Raw genomic sequence first — 15,388 nt, 5'->3', positions numbered from 1 at the left:
CTGTAATTGCTACTCCAGGCAGTGCCTTTGTAACTACTCTGGGGAAAAGCAATTACAAAGCTAAGTACTGAAGTCTTTGGGCAAAATTTCAACACAAGTTTTCTTAAGTAATGACTCCAAGTTTTTCTTCAGAACATCTAAACACTTATTTTTCCTCCCTGCAAACGGGACTCAAGATAAGGAAATTAAATATGTTAAATATATTAACTTTATTTTCATTTCAATGATTAAATTACATATTTACTGGCTTTTTATTATGTTACCTTTCTTCTGTGAAATGAACCCATCAAGTTTCCATTGGCCTTAAAAAAACCCAGGAACCGAAATAGAAATGTTGACATAGCTTTGCTGATAGCTACTGCAAAAATGGAACAGCTATAAAATCCACTGCAGGTCCCTTTGAGTAAAGAAGATCGTTCAGATTCTCTTCTAGTTCCATTTGTGGTTCAGTGGCTGATAAGCATTGGAAAAATATTAAAGTAAAATTATGAAGTAATTACAACACAATGTGGTAGTGACTGAAAAAAAAAAATCTCTAACTCAAAACAGCTGCCAAAGCAGTTATGTGATGCAACTGGAATATTAAATGTACTGGAAAGAGTAGGACAATGACTGCCTTTACTTGACTGATAGCATCTTCCCTTGTGATTGCCTCCCTGGCCTTTTGTGGCAAGGCACATTCAGGCTTAGGATCTCCAGCATGTGCCTTTCAAACACAAGTTATTTCTTTCTTTAGATTTTCTTAAGTTCTTATGTGCTTTTTGGCACTACCATATTACTGACAGTCATCCAGTTTTGATTTAATTTCTAATAGAGAAGTGTAAACCCCCAGCCTTTATAGATTAGTACTTACTTTCAGGTTTTGAATCCACTACTGCATGATGCATCTCTTTCAGCTGGAGCTGTGCTCTTTGCAGTCTTTGCTCTGCATGGAACAACTTTTGAGAGAGAATTGGACACACGTAAGCTCATTCCTTTGAAACGCATATTAAAAGAACTAAAACAAAAGAATATTAAAAAGAATCCCAAATATAAAAAATGGTAGCTATAAGTATCTGGTGATTATCTGTTTGACAAGGGAACATGCCAAAAGAAATTTTTCAACAACTGGCCTGGATTTACTTGATATTCTCTAGTGTTAGTTAAGGAAAGTATTCTTGTACTCCCAAGTGATATTTTCTTTATGGTAGAAATTTATTAAACAATTTTCAACCAAAAATATGAATGGCTTGAACATCAAAACAACAACAAAAAAAGACAGCAAGAGTCAGGATTGCAGCAGATAACTACCCTTATATACTGCATTTCTTCAAAACAGCTGCTTTTATGTCAGTACCTGATTTTTTTGTTCTTGTTTCTGTTGAGCCAAAGATTCTTCTCTCTCTTTTTCTAAGCGAAGTTGTCTTGCTATTTCAAGCATTCGTTGATGATTTTGTACTGTCTCCACCTACAGCAAGTGGATAAATAGTGCATGTTACTGTCAGATAGTTGAGAAATACATTAAAGAGATCATATGTCTCACAAGCCCACTTAGCATTTCCTTTCCATACATGTTACTACTCAGAAATGACAGCAAAGTACTGGACTCAAGATTCTTAAAAGCTCTGGACTAACGCCTAGGGAGATTCCCTGTGGGTCAATTAGTTATTTGATTCCTTCCTAGACATACAGTATGTTTATCTTAATCCTTGTTTGCATTCCAAAATCAGAGTTGCAAGCCAAGGATTATGACACTGAAATGTAACAGCGTTACTTCTCTTATTACCCTCTTCTTAAGACGCTCTACTCTCTTGATGAGTTGGTCTTTCTCCTCTTCCATTGCAATGATGTCCTAAAAAAGAAAAAAAAAAGTAGAAAAAGAAATGTTAATTTATTCACAATATAACACACATTGGACTAAATTCTGTACAAATTAATATGAAAATCAGAATTCTTCTCTGAATAAGCTGAAGCGGTTATAAATTTATTGGTCTATGATCAGAACATCCAGGATTCCAATCTCTCTCTTCTCTCTTACTTCCCCCACAGTTCCCACTCTCTTTATGCTAACGTTCCTTCATCTGCATCCTTGAGTATTAGCATGAACATTTAAAATAAAAGCAGGTGAATGTCTCTAAAATAAAAACAAACAAACAGAAACACCCAAGCAAAAATCCGTAGGAATTCAACAATTGATGCAGTCTAATGTATGTTCTTAATGTTACCATCATTACCCACCTCCTGGCAGACAATTTTGCGTGAAGTTGCATATGAGTGATGTTTGCTGCCACTTTTTATATTAAAATTGTGTTAAAAGAAACATTTTCTAGTGCTTAAACATGTATCCAACTATTATTCTCCTTTATTCCTATTTTACAACAGCAAGACTCCACAGATTGATAGTTATGAGAAAGGGAAATAAATTCTCCATTTAGACCTTATCTCAACATTTGTTTAACTTGTCTGTATTTCTTACTGGAAAGCTGTACACATACTTGAGTATTTTGCTGAAACAGGGCAAATATCTTTACTTAACTCCTTAGCCACAAAGATCAAAATTTTTGTTGACTTAAGCTCTTAATTCATTCAGCATCCTCTGAAATTATCACCCTGTATCAATAAAGCAAAAGGCTTTGCACCAGTTTGCAATCAGAGGAAAGGGAGTTCTAATATTTGAAAATCATGCTGAACAAAGTCTTGGCAGCCTTGTTTCCCAATCTGCTTCAGTTCTAAGCACAAGCGAGAACTTTCTAATCTGTTTGCCAACAGAAAACAGTTAAAAAAAAGGCAGCTGCAGTGCTACCAGCTCTGATCTGTGCAACTTACACACTGCAATGAGTCCACAAAACCAACAAAAACAGAACTGACATTAAAAAAATTTAAACAAAAGTTGTGCAATTTTGTCAGATTTTTTTACCCTTCTTATTTCTGCAGTAGATAAGCCAGATGTTTTGAGCTGCTCACACTCCTTATGTAGGTTTTTAAATGCTTCCATCAGTTCTTCATACTATAAAATGAAATTAAAAACATGCAGAATGAGCTCTATGTCTAAGGGCTTTCAGATCAAAACATTGCTTTACTATGAAGACAGTAAATATAGAAATATGGTAAGAACAAGAATTAAAGGCATTTTTCATTGCAAAAGCTTGTCAACTTCTAAAGCAAAAATCTAAAAATCCCATCTTCCACTTGAGGTACACTCAGAAATTTCACAATTTCTTTGGTATTTGTATCCTTTCCCTCGTGATACCTAGTGTATTTTCAAAACAGGAAGACAAGATGTTATCTGAAAGGGACAATGCTAGATTAATAAATTATTCTCTCTTACTATAAATCTGTGTATATCACTTAGGTAAATTTATCAGCCCAAAAGGAAGAGCTTGATCTAACAACATGCTTCATTGAAGCAATAGGGCTTCAATTTATAGAGCACTGAGCTTCAGAGGTCCAAGAGCACACCTGATTTAATGTGTGAGAAGCAGTTTTGACACATTGCATAATCACATCCCCAGTGTAATACAGAGATTGATATATGTAGTTCGGTAGTTAGAAAGAAGTAGACAGTGTGCTACTTCCACACCAGTACATTGCCCACCAGTAATCTTAAACTGAGAGGCAGTGTGAAAGTCTGTGTGGGTAGAGAAATAACAGGGGACAGAAAGAGTTTAGAAATATGGATAGGAAATAGATTTAGATTCAACTTGGAGAAATGCAAGCTGAGATATAAGGAAAGATAATCTCCACAGAAACAGCCATTAAATAAGATGGAAAAACCTAAAAAGAGAATATCAAGTCATTTTTCACTTCCTGGAAAGAGCAATTGATACGAATACTGAACACAAAATGGCAACAGCAAAGGCCAGTTCAAAGAAAGGCATCATATCCCTGAGCGGTGAAGCAGCAATTCCATTCTGTAAAAGCCTGGGCAACTAGCATCTAGAATGCTCTATTCATTTCTGGTTGTTTCAGGCACACACACTGACAAGCTGGAATGGATTCCAAAAACTAGCAATGAAATGGCTACTGAGAAGAACATAAAATAATAGAGAAAGAGCTTGATTAAATGGCATATAAAGGTACGATAAGGTATGCGCATGCTGGACAATGCAGAACAAGTTACAAAAAAGTAGGAGTAAAAACACAACTGGCCTGCGTTGTATCACTCACACACTATAGAAGTACTTTAACAAATAATGAAATGGCAGGTAGTCTCTGAGCAACTGTATTCATAATTGCTGATGTCCAACAGCTCTTCTCTGTGCAGATGCTCTACCTCTTTCAAAAGGGGAATTTAGTAAGTCTTTTCCTTCTTGGGACACAAAATTTCAAGACTAATGTAAGATTCAAACAAGGGCATAGCACCGTTTGCCAGATCATAATGAAGGGAAGGTTTCTCGCTTTCACTGAATAAAAGCCGCAGCTACCCCATGTGTACCCACAATAGGTGACATGCTCAAATGACCAAAGAATACCCAGGTTCGTCTAGCAGAAAGAAAGATTCCTGGCACCTGGGGGCAACTCACCGAAGAATGGACAACTAGATTTATGCCTGAAGTTGCTTACTTTTAAAATTATATGCTGCAGCCAACCCAATGTCTAAATCACAACACAGTTGGGATGTATTCTGAGTATACTGTTTAAATAATTTACAAAAGTTACATTTGAATTGGATTCTATACACCCAGAAAACTTGATCATGTTCTACGATTTCCAAATTCTTGTGTTGGAAATGTTTCTCTTAAAACACACTATTGCAAGCCTGTCTATATAAATACTTCAGGCTAAAATCTTTAATTCATTAGTATCTAAATATTTCCGTGGTAATGTTAAATTACATTAAGGCACCCCATTACTCCACCTTCTGTTTTGAATTAATCAGCAGGGTATTAGTTTAATAAGATGGTTATATTACTGTAATCCCAAAAAGGAACACATCTTACGTAATGGAAACAATGGATTTGGATATTTACACACATTAAGACTCTGACATATTGAAAAAACATACAATCTGCATTCCTTTCTCTCTTTGCTACTTCTGCTTAATTATTCCAACTTATAAATCCAATATTGTTAGTGGTAAGAAAAAAATAAAAGGCTTAGTCAGGCTTCAGTCAGACTCAATTTATTAACCGTGCACAGTTAATAAATTGAGTTACCTGTTACAAGCATTCAAAACCATTGGGATTTTGCAAGTCACTACACAAAACGAAAGGCACAGAAAACTGGATAAAAATTAGGTAAATATGTACCTCAGATAATACAGATCAAAAAACATAACTGAGTTCACTTTAAGCTTTACATTTCAAACCCACCCACTCTGACTATCTAAAAATCAACATTTAATGCTCACAAAAGAAGTGGGAACATAATGAGTCGGAATGTCAGCCTAGGAAAAATAAATTTTTTGCTTATTCACAAAAAAAAAAATCAACGGTTGAAGCAGAAGTGGGATAAGGCTAATACAAATCTTAGGCGCTAAATACTATACAATCAACTGACAATTAGGAGACATTGGCTTTTGGTCATAACATTTGCTGGACTAGTTTGAAGTGGTAATTGAAAAAGTTGCAAATATCCATACGGAAAAAAAAAGTGTTTAAAAATTAAGAAATAAAAATCTGTCTGGCCAACATGGCTCTGAACATTATTTAGTACCCAGTACGCAACGGGCTTAAAACCTTTTAATTTGATGCTACCTATTAATATCCAATTTCAGGGTTATTGGAAGAAAGGTGGTCAAGAAATGTATTTCTTATTACAAACCTTTGCACACCCTTGATTCCAACGTGCTCTTAACAGAACTCACTTGAACACGTGTCTCAACAGTAACTCCCCGATTCATTTATCTCTCCTCCTACTGGCACTTTAAATAATTAACACAAAGTATTGGCATTCATGAAAAATGGTACCTGTTTGTTGATGTCGGCCACAGTATCATCCTGTAGGAACTCCGCTGGCACTTCCAATTTCACTAAGAAACGTGCCAGGTAAGCTCTTTTCTTGAGTTCATTGGTCCTCTGAAGAAGCCAATGTAAGACAGGATGAATTACAGGTTTGCTTCCAGTAACTAACCCTTGGCGAAATGCACACCTATACAAAAATAACAAAAAGAAATTACCAATAAATCTCAAACTAAAGAACACTGGCTTGGAACAAATTTGCAATATTTTGACATTGCCTCTCCACTTGCCTAATGATTTTCTTAATGCTGTTAAAAGAGAAAACACTCACTCATGATGCCAGTTCGCTATTTATGATCTCAATCCTACTACCTTCAGACAGATAAAAACCCCGTAACACATCAAAAGGCAACAACGACTCTTCTTTTTCCGCAATATTCTTCGGGAATAAAGGTAATAGGGGAACAGTCTGTGTTTTCTGGGTTATAACCTGGCGCAGGAGGGTGCAATCCAGCCTCGGGGGGCTGGTCTGAGGGATGGGGAAGGGACTGACCTGCCAGGCATGCGGCACCCTCTCCTGGCTGATTTCGCAATAGCAGCTGCTGCAGCAGGGCCCCAGGGGCAGCCCACACCCGGCAGGAGCCTTCTGCTGCCATCTCCCATACCATACTCTACAGGGACAAGGGAGGAGCTGTCTTCAAGGCATTACACACACCCGCTGGGACAGCAGAGGTCAAAAATACACAGAACGACTGAATTAAAGGGCATTACTGTATAAGTGGTAAAAGACGTTTTACGGCGATTTGTAGACAAAAAGATACTTACAAGTCTGATATGCTTCCTGGAGGTTTGTACTTAAGGATACCAAGAAGACTCAACATTCTTTTAGCTGTTTGTTCCGGCAGCTCCTCTCTAATGTCAACAGCATGCTAAATAGTCAGAAAAAAACATTAATTATCCACTGTTTGTCCAAGTCATGTTAACAAACTAGCAACACTGAAAGAATTTACTTCATCCATTTATCACACGATACGTCAATGAAGTGAAATGCACCATACAGAACATCCTTTTTATTACCAAACATCAATTCTCTTCGAATGGAATTTTCTCCAACATGTCTATTTGGGTAAATTTCTTCTAGGTGCACATTTTCCCTGCTCATGGGACCTCATGAGCAGAAGAACTGACTACTTCCACCAAGGAAGTCAGATATCCAAGCACACCAAGCCACGCGTATCTGTGTCCCTAACGTGTGAACGATCCCTTCTGATTGTAAACACACTTTTGGTAGTAGGAGAGGGATTCAATATCTATTGCAACAGCTAAGTCATGAGGTTCAGTTCCTGTCCAGTTCTCGCCCTGTGTATGCGTGCAAGACACGCTCTGGCTTTTGACTTGAGAACACAGTCGCTCTCAGTATGAACCAAGATCTGGAAATGAAGGAAACATATACAGTCATCAGCCTCTGGGGGACAGGGATCCATTATCCTTGGCTCAAGAAACATTTGCTCATTTGCCAAAAACACATAGATGTATAGGCAGAAAGGCTTCTTGCCAGGCACGTTTATTTCCAGGAAGATTCATACAAGCTATTTTGGTAAACAAAACATGCCACAACATTACATTGAGCCAGACCTAAACAAAAGCAAATTTATGTGTCAAGCTCATTTAAGGTGTTTGCAATTACGCAGGACTGAGCACCCCTGATTGCTTTCTTACCTTTGGGTCAATCTCCCCCAGAACATCATTGAGCAGCTGCAACAGCTGTGTTGACTCTAAAGAGTCAAACGTGATTAAATTGTAGTTCTTCCTGAAGGGCTCCTGATTGAGCTTCTCAACAATGAACTGGATTTGATCACTCATAATGATGTCCTGGAAAAACCTCTGCAGAAAAGACAGAAGAGAGACAGGAGGCCTCGGTGGGGAGAGAGAGCTGGTGGCCGCCGGGAGGGCGGGAGAAGGCACCACCTCAGCGCGGCCTTCAGCAAACCAGAGGCGGTGAGGTGGCACCGAGCTCGGTGGGGCCCAGCCCGGCCGCCCCGGCCCTCAGCCCCGGGGGGCGCCCCGCGGCCTACGCGGAGAGGTCCGGGCCCTCACAGAGACTGCGGGGGGAGGCAGCCGGACTCCTACCGCCAGCCGGGCCCCGCCGGAGGCCGCCCCCGCTCCAGCGGCCTCGTCGTTCGCCCGCTCGCCCGGGCCGCTCCGGCCCTCCCGCCCGCGCCTCCCGGTTACCCTGGTAACGGTTGCCAGGCCAGGGCGATGGCGTCACTTCCGACGCTACCGCGCGCTTCTGCCAACGCGCCAGAGCGGCTGGAAACGGGCCCGCGAGAGGGGGCGTGCGCGCATGCGCAGAGCGGCGGCGGCGGGGCGGGAGGGTGAAGGCGCGGCCGCCGCGGAGGGAAGGGGCGGGCTGGGTTGGGTTCTCCCGGCGGAGAGCGGATTCCTGCCCTCTCCTCGCTTGTTTTGCTGCTCCCGCAGCCGGCTGCGGCTTGAGGGGAGGCAACGCGGAGCAGGCTGCATCGGGAGGCTTCCCGGCGGCGTCGCGGCCTACCCCGGGCAGCTCTTCCCACCGCGCCGCTTCGCCAGCTCTGGGAAGCTCAGTCTCCCCCCACACACATACCCTTCCCGCCTCGAATTGGGCGGGAATTGGGATTTTTATCCCCAGCTCCTGAGCAGAGGGCAGCTGGTGGCGGTGCCACAGGCCCTGCCCTGCGGCACGGTGTGAGGCAGCACCATGGCTAGGCAGCAGGTGGGTTTAGCAGCAGGACAGGGCCGATGCCGCTTCCCCGTGTGGGAAGCGCGGCTGCGGTCGCTGTAGGCGATGCTGGGGTGTGCACGCCATAGGCCAAGTCTCTCGTGGGCTTTCTTCACAGCACACGCGCCCTTGATGCAAGGAACAGCAGAAATAGGTTTGAGATTCACCCTTTAAAATGTATACTTAGCTTTGCGGTTTCTTAAGAGGGAGACTGTTGTCGTGTGTGTAGGAGATGTACAAACAGATTGATGCAGTTACCCAATTAAGATTTCAGGCAGTCTTTGGCAGCATAAAGAGATGTCAGGTGTGGCTGATGTACTTATCAGGTGAATGGTTACTTAATTTATTTGAAATTGGAAGGATCCATGCGAAATAGGGATGCTGGTCTTGTGCCCAGGCTTCATTAGGGGCAAATGGCAAATTTATGTCCTCAGGATTGAACATCAGTTGTCAGTGTGCCCCGAAGTAGCAACAAATATGTAGTGCTAGCTATGCTAAATCTGCAACGAGGACAGGAGCTTCAAAAATACCAAACAATCAAAAATAGACTATATCTTAACGTGAAACCTGTTAAATGGGTATCTCTCCATCTGCAAGTTTTTTGTTGCAGATCCTTCAAAACCTTAGACCTTAAGTAGGTGGATTTTGGAGCCTCTGCTATTGCAAGTAGCTTCGGATAGTCTTAGAATCCCATGTGAGTCCGCAGATGATGGATTAAAATATGCAGTGAGTCGTTAAATTGGTGCCAATTGAAATGCACAGGTTGTAAATCACTGCAGAATTTGACTCAGTAAATAGCAGTCGTAAGTGCGATACTTTGCAATTCTAAGCACTGCGTCTGTCCTAGGTTAGCTCCTTTTTTTTTTTTTCATTCTGAGGAACAGAAAATGCTTCATAAAGTACTAATTTACTGGTCTTCATGGGAAGCCTGAAAAGTGACACTGCTTTGTTGTCCTAGCTTTTAACTGGCTAAACTGAGTTACAGAGGGGATGGATGAGTTGCTTATGGTTGTGCATGAGAGCTGCGGTAGAGCCAGGAACATAATCCAAGTCTCCTGACGCCTGGATTTGAACTTTAAAACCAGATCATGTTTCCTTTGTGCTGTCAGCCTGTATACTGACCTTTAGGAATCGTATTTACCTACAAGTTCCCAGAAGAGATCTACTTTCCCTTGACATGCTTTCGTGGTATCAATTGCACTTTTCTTCTGATGATTATTTTGAGTTTATAGAATACACAGAGCAAACGGGAAATAGGAAATGGTGGATGTGGATCCACCACTTAATGCTCAAAAACTATCGCTGTAAATAGATATACATCCTTTCTTCAGACTTTGATGCAGAGGATAGAGTGAGTGTGCCCACAGTGCTGAGGATGGAGAGGGATCTGTGCTGGGTACAGTGGGAGGGTGCTGCTCCGAGATTCTCCTTTACATCGGGCTGTTTCAGTCCCCGTGCTTTCCAAGAAGCAAAGGACCGTTCCCCTCTTCTCATGTCTCTGTAACATTAAAGAGGCAACAGATAAAGAAGAGGAAGGATGTCTGAAAACTTTAGAAAACGCCAAGATAAGAAGAAAAAAAAAATTGGTGAGATTGTTTAACTCTGTTATGGTGGAAACGCATGAAGTCTGGTTGTTCTGACTCTTGAGGAAGGAGACCTCCATGACGAGATGTCATTAGAACGGGACTGGCTGAGCTCTGGCGTGCTGGCCTGTTTGAAAGCTCAGTTGATTGAAGGCAGCAGCAAAATCCTACATCGGAGCCCAGTTCTATGGGCCTTCCCAACTTGAGGAAGTCATGGGGGATCCTGTGTCATTGTCGTGGTTTTGTCTAGTGAGGGGGGGCCTAAGGTGGGAGCTTCTGTAGGAAACTGCTAGAAGTCGCTCCCCTTTGTTCAGTGGACTCGGCCGGGCCTAGGGCGGACCTGCTGCTGGCCAAGGCCGAGCTGATTGGTAGCAGAATGTTCTGTGATAACGCCTTTGTGATAACTTAAGAAGGGGAAAACAGAAAAAAAAAAAGAGAGAGGAGAGAAGATGTGAAGAAGCTGAGCAGGGGCAGAGGTGCAGAGGGGGAGGCGCAGGCCTCATGGGCCTTGCAGGCCTCACCCTCTGGCCTCCCGCCGGGCAGCCGACTGGGCCCAACTCGGCCCGGCCCGGCTGCAAGAAGTGGAAAGGAGATGAGAAGTGAATAAGATGTAAAAAAAGATCCTGAGAGACGTCTGCCAGCCTGTTGTGAGGAACGGCTGCAGACGCCAAGGTCAGTTCAGAAGGAGGGGGAGGAGTAATGCGGCTCCTGGCCAAGATTCCCCTGCAGCCTGTGGTGACAACCATGGTGGAGCAGGTTGTCCCCCTGCAGCCCATGGAGGTCCATGGAGGGGCAGAGATCCACCTGCAGCCTGTGGAGGACCCCACGCCAGAGCAGGTGGAGGCCTGAAGGAGGCTGTGGCCCGTGGAGGGCCCGCTGGGACAGCTGTTCTAGAGGGACTGCACCCGTGGAAGAGATGACCCACGCCAGAGCAGTTCCACGAAGGACTGTGGCCCGTGGGAGGGACCCCACGCTGGAGCAGAGGAGGAATGCGAGGAGTTCTTCCCCCGACCATGAAGCAGCGGCCTGAAACAACGTATGATGAACTGACTGCAACTCCCATTCCCTCTTCCCCGCCCTGCGCCGCTCGGGGGGGAAGGTAGTAGAGATAATGTTAAGCGCGGGAAGAGGGAGGGGTGGGGGGAGGTTATCTTGTTCTCTGTCTCATTATCTTGCTGTTTGTAGTAATAAATGAATAGTTTTCCCCAAGTTGAGTCTGTTTTGCCCGTGACGGTAACTTTAAGGATTTCTCCCCGTCCTTATCTCAAACCTTGAGCCGTTTTTCCTTATATTTTCTCTCCCTGTTCTCTCGGAGGGTGGGGGGAGTGAGAGAGAGACTGCGTAGTCTGGTCCGATCGGGGCTGAACTACGACAGTCATCATTAAAGTTGTATGTTTTCATGATCCTTTCCTCCAACGACTTTGTGCTGTTCATACGCGCAGCCCAAAGTAGCCATACTTCTACCCCAGGCTGCCCTCCTGCTGCTTAGTGTTTACAGTCTGTAGTGATGTCTGAATTTTCAAACTTACTGCTTAAAACAAATTAAGGCTTAGCTCAGTGTCTTCAGCTCTGTATCACAACAGAACCTTCACAGACACAAAAGAGATTATAGCTTTCAGTGCAGCCTTGGCTAAATATTACAGGAAGCATCTGAGGTATTTGACACTTAACTTGTCTTACGTTATCTTAGTTGCGGTTACGTGATATCTGGCTCAAGTCTTACAGAATCGAAGGCCAGTGTTCATATGTATTTGTTGTATAATTCTGAGAGCATTTTCCACATTCCCAAGTTAGTTTGCGTGGAGAGTGATACAGAGTTTCAAGCAATGTTTCCTAATGACATGAGAGTTATTATAACAGTTTATCCCTATGGTTCATCCAGTTCTCTAGATAGGGCTTATGTTTTATAGTGCTTGGACAAGCTTATGGAAGCTATGTATTGAAAAGGCATCAAGCGGAAGCAACGTGCAGAAGAAAGAGAATGGAGCCTGCAAATAAACTATCCAGAGCTCTTTAGATCTGCAGGCACAGCTTCATTACTCCCTCCTGACTTTCTCCTCCCTTTATAGCTACGGCTGTGTGGATGGCAGCCTTGCAAAACTGCGACAGAGCTCAACCATAGGGGCCAGCAAATCAGAGTGGAAGGAAACCTGAGCAAATCAAAATCGTGCTCCATGAGCGAAGAGAGATCACCTTATATGGGAACATCATGGGCAAGAAAATGACCTCCAGCTGAGCTGCGGAGGTCAGATCCCAAACAGATGGAAGATGTTAAAATGAAAACAAGAGCATTTAGGAAGAGAAGACAACACTTAATTCTGCATTGCTTATGCAATCTGAGCCCTCCTGTTTGTCTCTTCTATTATAAAAGCGTTATGTGTATGTACACATAGGTGTACATACACCTGTGTTATATGAAAAATCAATTTCTTCGTGGCTTATTCTAGCACCTAAATGCATCCCAGGTCTGCTTCTGGTTCCCACCTGTGCCTTTTTCAGTTGTTATTATGTAGCAGGATTTTGCTTGCTGAAGTGTCACTACTATCAACCATTGCCCTGTGGAGTGTGGTCAGCAAAAGCCTAAGGGGTGCTCACGGATATCTCAAGAAATTATTCTGTTTGTGCAGAATGTAACTTGTTCCTGTGTGCTAAAGCCTTTAAGACAATACTGGCAGCCCAGAAGCCTGTCTGGTTCTGAGCGTTTTGTCATGACTACAGCCATAGGTAGCATCCTAGGTGATTTAAAATACTAAAGGATTGGAAGAAAAGCATTAGATCTGTGTTGCAGGGTTTGTATATTTTGTGCCTCTATGTGGGACTTCTGTTGCAAGAGGACTCTGGTCCTTTTAGTCTGGGTCTAATGGATTCCGATCCAAACTTCAGGTCTTTCAGACTCTGAGCTTGAGATTTAACAGGTCCCACCTTGACAGCTCTGCATCTTTGCAGCTCCACCTCCTGTGTTTACAGTGTCAGATGGTGGCCTCACGCCTGCTCCTTGACCCACTGGACCAGATGCAAATAGTTGGCTTGCAGCACACTGACCAGCTCTGGCTTGTCCATCGTTCTGTGGAGCGGGAGAGGCTGGAGCCAAAGGATGTGCCATGTATTGGCTCTGCTGAGAGGAGTAATAACTTCGTCGCTCCCTTTTAATCCTTTGACCAATCTAAGACCAAATAGGATGGTGTCATATGCAATGTGAGATAAGAAGCTGGAGATCTCTGTGGCTGCTGATGACCCAAAAGCTTGCTTTACAATTGCCCGGCGCCTTGCCGTGGCCTTTGCCACCCTTACAAAATAGGAGTTGCATGCATCTGCCCAGTCCAGAAGTGCATTGTGCCTTCTTTGCACTGGTGCAAAGTGTTGGGTGGTGGAGAGTCAGGCCCAGAAGGAGGTCAGCGTGACTGTCAGCGTGACAGCTGGTGTCACTCCTTTTAGCCTCATCTCTACAGTTGTCCTGGCATTACTTCAGACTGGAAAAGTCTGGTAGTACTGAGGAGAGATGATGCCACCAACAGAAGGTGACAAGAACAGTGCTGAGCGATTAGCTCTGGAGCTCCGGGGTGAAATTTGGTGATCTTTCTGTGAACAAACCAAAGGAAGTGGCTCTTTGGGCATTAGTTCTGTTGAACTGCTGTTCTTTAAAAGGCCTGTGGTACCATTCTCATACAGGTTTCTGACTGTGGCTTTAAGTGAGGTGGCCTGGGAAGGATGCAGGGGTGGAAGAAGCACCAGACCAGCTGTGGTTTTCAAAAGCCAGTACCTCACAGGAAGTGCTAGCAACGGGTGTGCATGAGCAGCTGGAGTGCCTGACTCTGAAATGCATACGCAGTTAGAGTGTGAAATGTTTCCTTTATATAACTGTTGCTCTGTCTATTTAAGTGCGTGGTGACAGGATGCTGTGTTGTATGTGAGCAAATGTTTCTTGTATTGAGGGTTGTCTGGTTACAACTTGGCTTTCAGCACTTTGAATTTTGTGGCAGCAAACAAGGTCATTGATCTGGTGTTAGACCATTCTTGGAAGATGGATGTGGTTGTGGGAACTTTGTGGTGGGAGTGTGGCATAGGTTGTTATCTAACAAGGTGGGGTTGCTTCCACAGAGTTAACTAAGCTTCCTCTAAAACACTTGCAGTTTTGTTTCTTGCCATGCTGTCTGGTTTTGTTTCTTGTCTGAAAAATCCAGACTAACTCCACCGATTAATCTCAGGTTTACACCAGTGTTTCTGAGATTAGAGTCTGCTCTGTAGAGTCTCCTGTTCAGGGTCAGATGAAATGGCGAGTCACCCCTTGCAGCAGATTTCAAGAACAATAAGATGTTTTAGGAATATGCAATAATTGATTGCCTCGAAAGGGCAGATTTTCCTCTTGCTGCCAAACTAGGGCTGTTCTCAGTGATAAGTGTTTGCTGAACAAAGTCTGCTGAAATTCATAAAGTTGGTTTCATTCTCATGGGAGGGCAGCAAGCCAGGACATTGAGCACACTGATCCCAATCTCACAAAGAATTGAGTCTGCAGGAAATTCAAATTGCCTTACTAAGGTACTATACCCACCTACTGCTGTTCAGAGCTGGGTTCCCACTGCCAGTTTCCAACAACATGGTTATCCCAAAGCACTGTTCTCCAGCAGGGAGAGGCTGAAATGCTATTATAATAGATGCTATAAATAAAGAAACATTGATCAATTGCTTTGTATTTCTGTTCTTCAGATACTATTTTATCTGCCCTCCCTTGCCCCGGAACAGTCTGTTGTTAAACTGAAACGGTGCTAGCTCTTGCGTCTTGTTTTTCAAAGCAAACCTTTTATATTGCTTTTATATAGTGTGGAAAGTATCTTCTGAACATACAATAGTTTTTCAAAGTTGACAGTGGTTTTATGAGTTAGATGACTTTCCTGTCAGCTTAAAAACAGAGGCATCCTTCCTCCTTTTATTAACACATTTAATTAATGAGAAACTGAAAACATTACGCCGAAGTTTTTGAAGCAATCAGCATGAGACACAGAAATAGTCACTCTGGAAAGTAAAGGACTAAGTATTTTAAGCTGTCTTGAAAAAAAAACCAAACAAATGTAGAGTTGACCCTCCCATTTGTGACAAAAAAAAAGTCAAAAGTCTAAGTGCACAGCAGCACAGCATGGGTGAAAGTTTTTGGATGACATCAAGCCCTGTTGCAG

At 43.1% G+C, this 15,388-nt stretch overlaps 1 protein-coding gene across 1 annotated transcript in view; it reads right to left on the bottom strand.

Moving 5' to 3' along the window:
* Positions 1 to 8,059, bottom strand: part of IFT81 (intraflagellar transport 81) — a 39,898-nt gene extending 31,839 nt beyond the window's left edge. Inside the window, exons 1-7 of the mRNA XM_010121810.2 lie at positions 7,599 to 8,059; positions 6,705 to 6,808; positions 5,889 to 6,069; positions 2,897 to 2,986; positions 1,766 to 1,831; positions 1,337 to 1,447; positions 854 to 938 (exon numbers count right to left, since the gene is read on the bottom strand). Of these exons, the coding sequence (XP_010120112.1) occupies positions 854 to 938; positions 1,337 to 1,447; positions 1,766 to 1,831; positions 2,897 to 2,986; positions 5,889 to 6,069; positions 6,705 to 6,808; positions 7,599 to 7,742 (781 nt within the window). The 5' untranslated portion in view covers positions 7,743 to 8,059. The remainder of the gene's footprint in view (positions 1 to 853; positions 939 to 1,336; positions 1,448 to 1,765; positions 1,832 to 2,896; positions 2,987 to 5,888; positions 6,070 to 6,704; positions 6,809 to 7,598) is intronic.
* Positions 8,060 to 15,388: the final 7,329 nt, after the last annotated feature.

Source organism: Chlamydotis macqueenii, chromosome 17, assembly GCF_036417535.1.
Source record: "Chlamydotis macqueenii isolate bChlMac1 chromosome 17, bChlMac1.mat, whole genome shotgun sequence".
NCBI classification, from domain to species: Eukaryota; Metazoa; Chordata; class Aves; order Otidiformes; family Otididae; genus Chlamydotis; species Chlamydotis macqueenii.
Note: the sequence above shows the minus strand (reverse complement) of the source record. Positions and strands in the feature narration are given on the sequence as shown.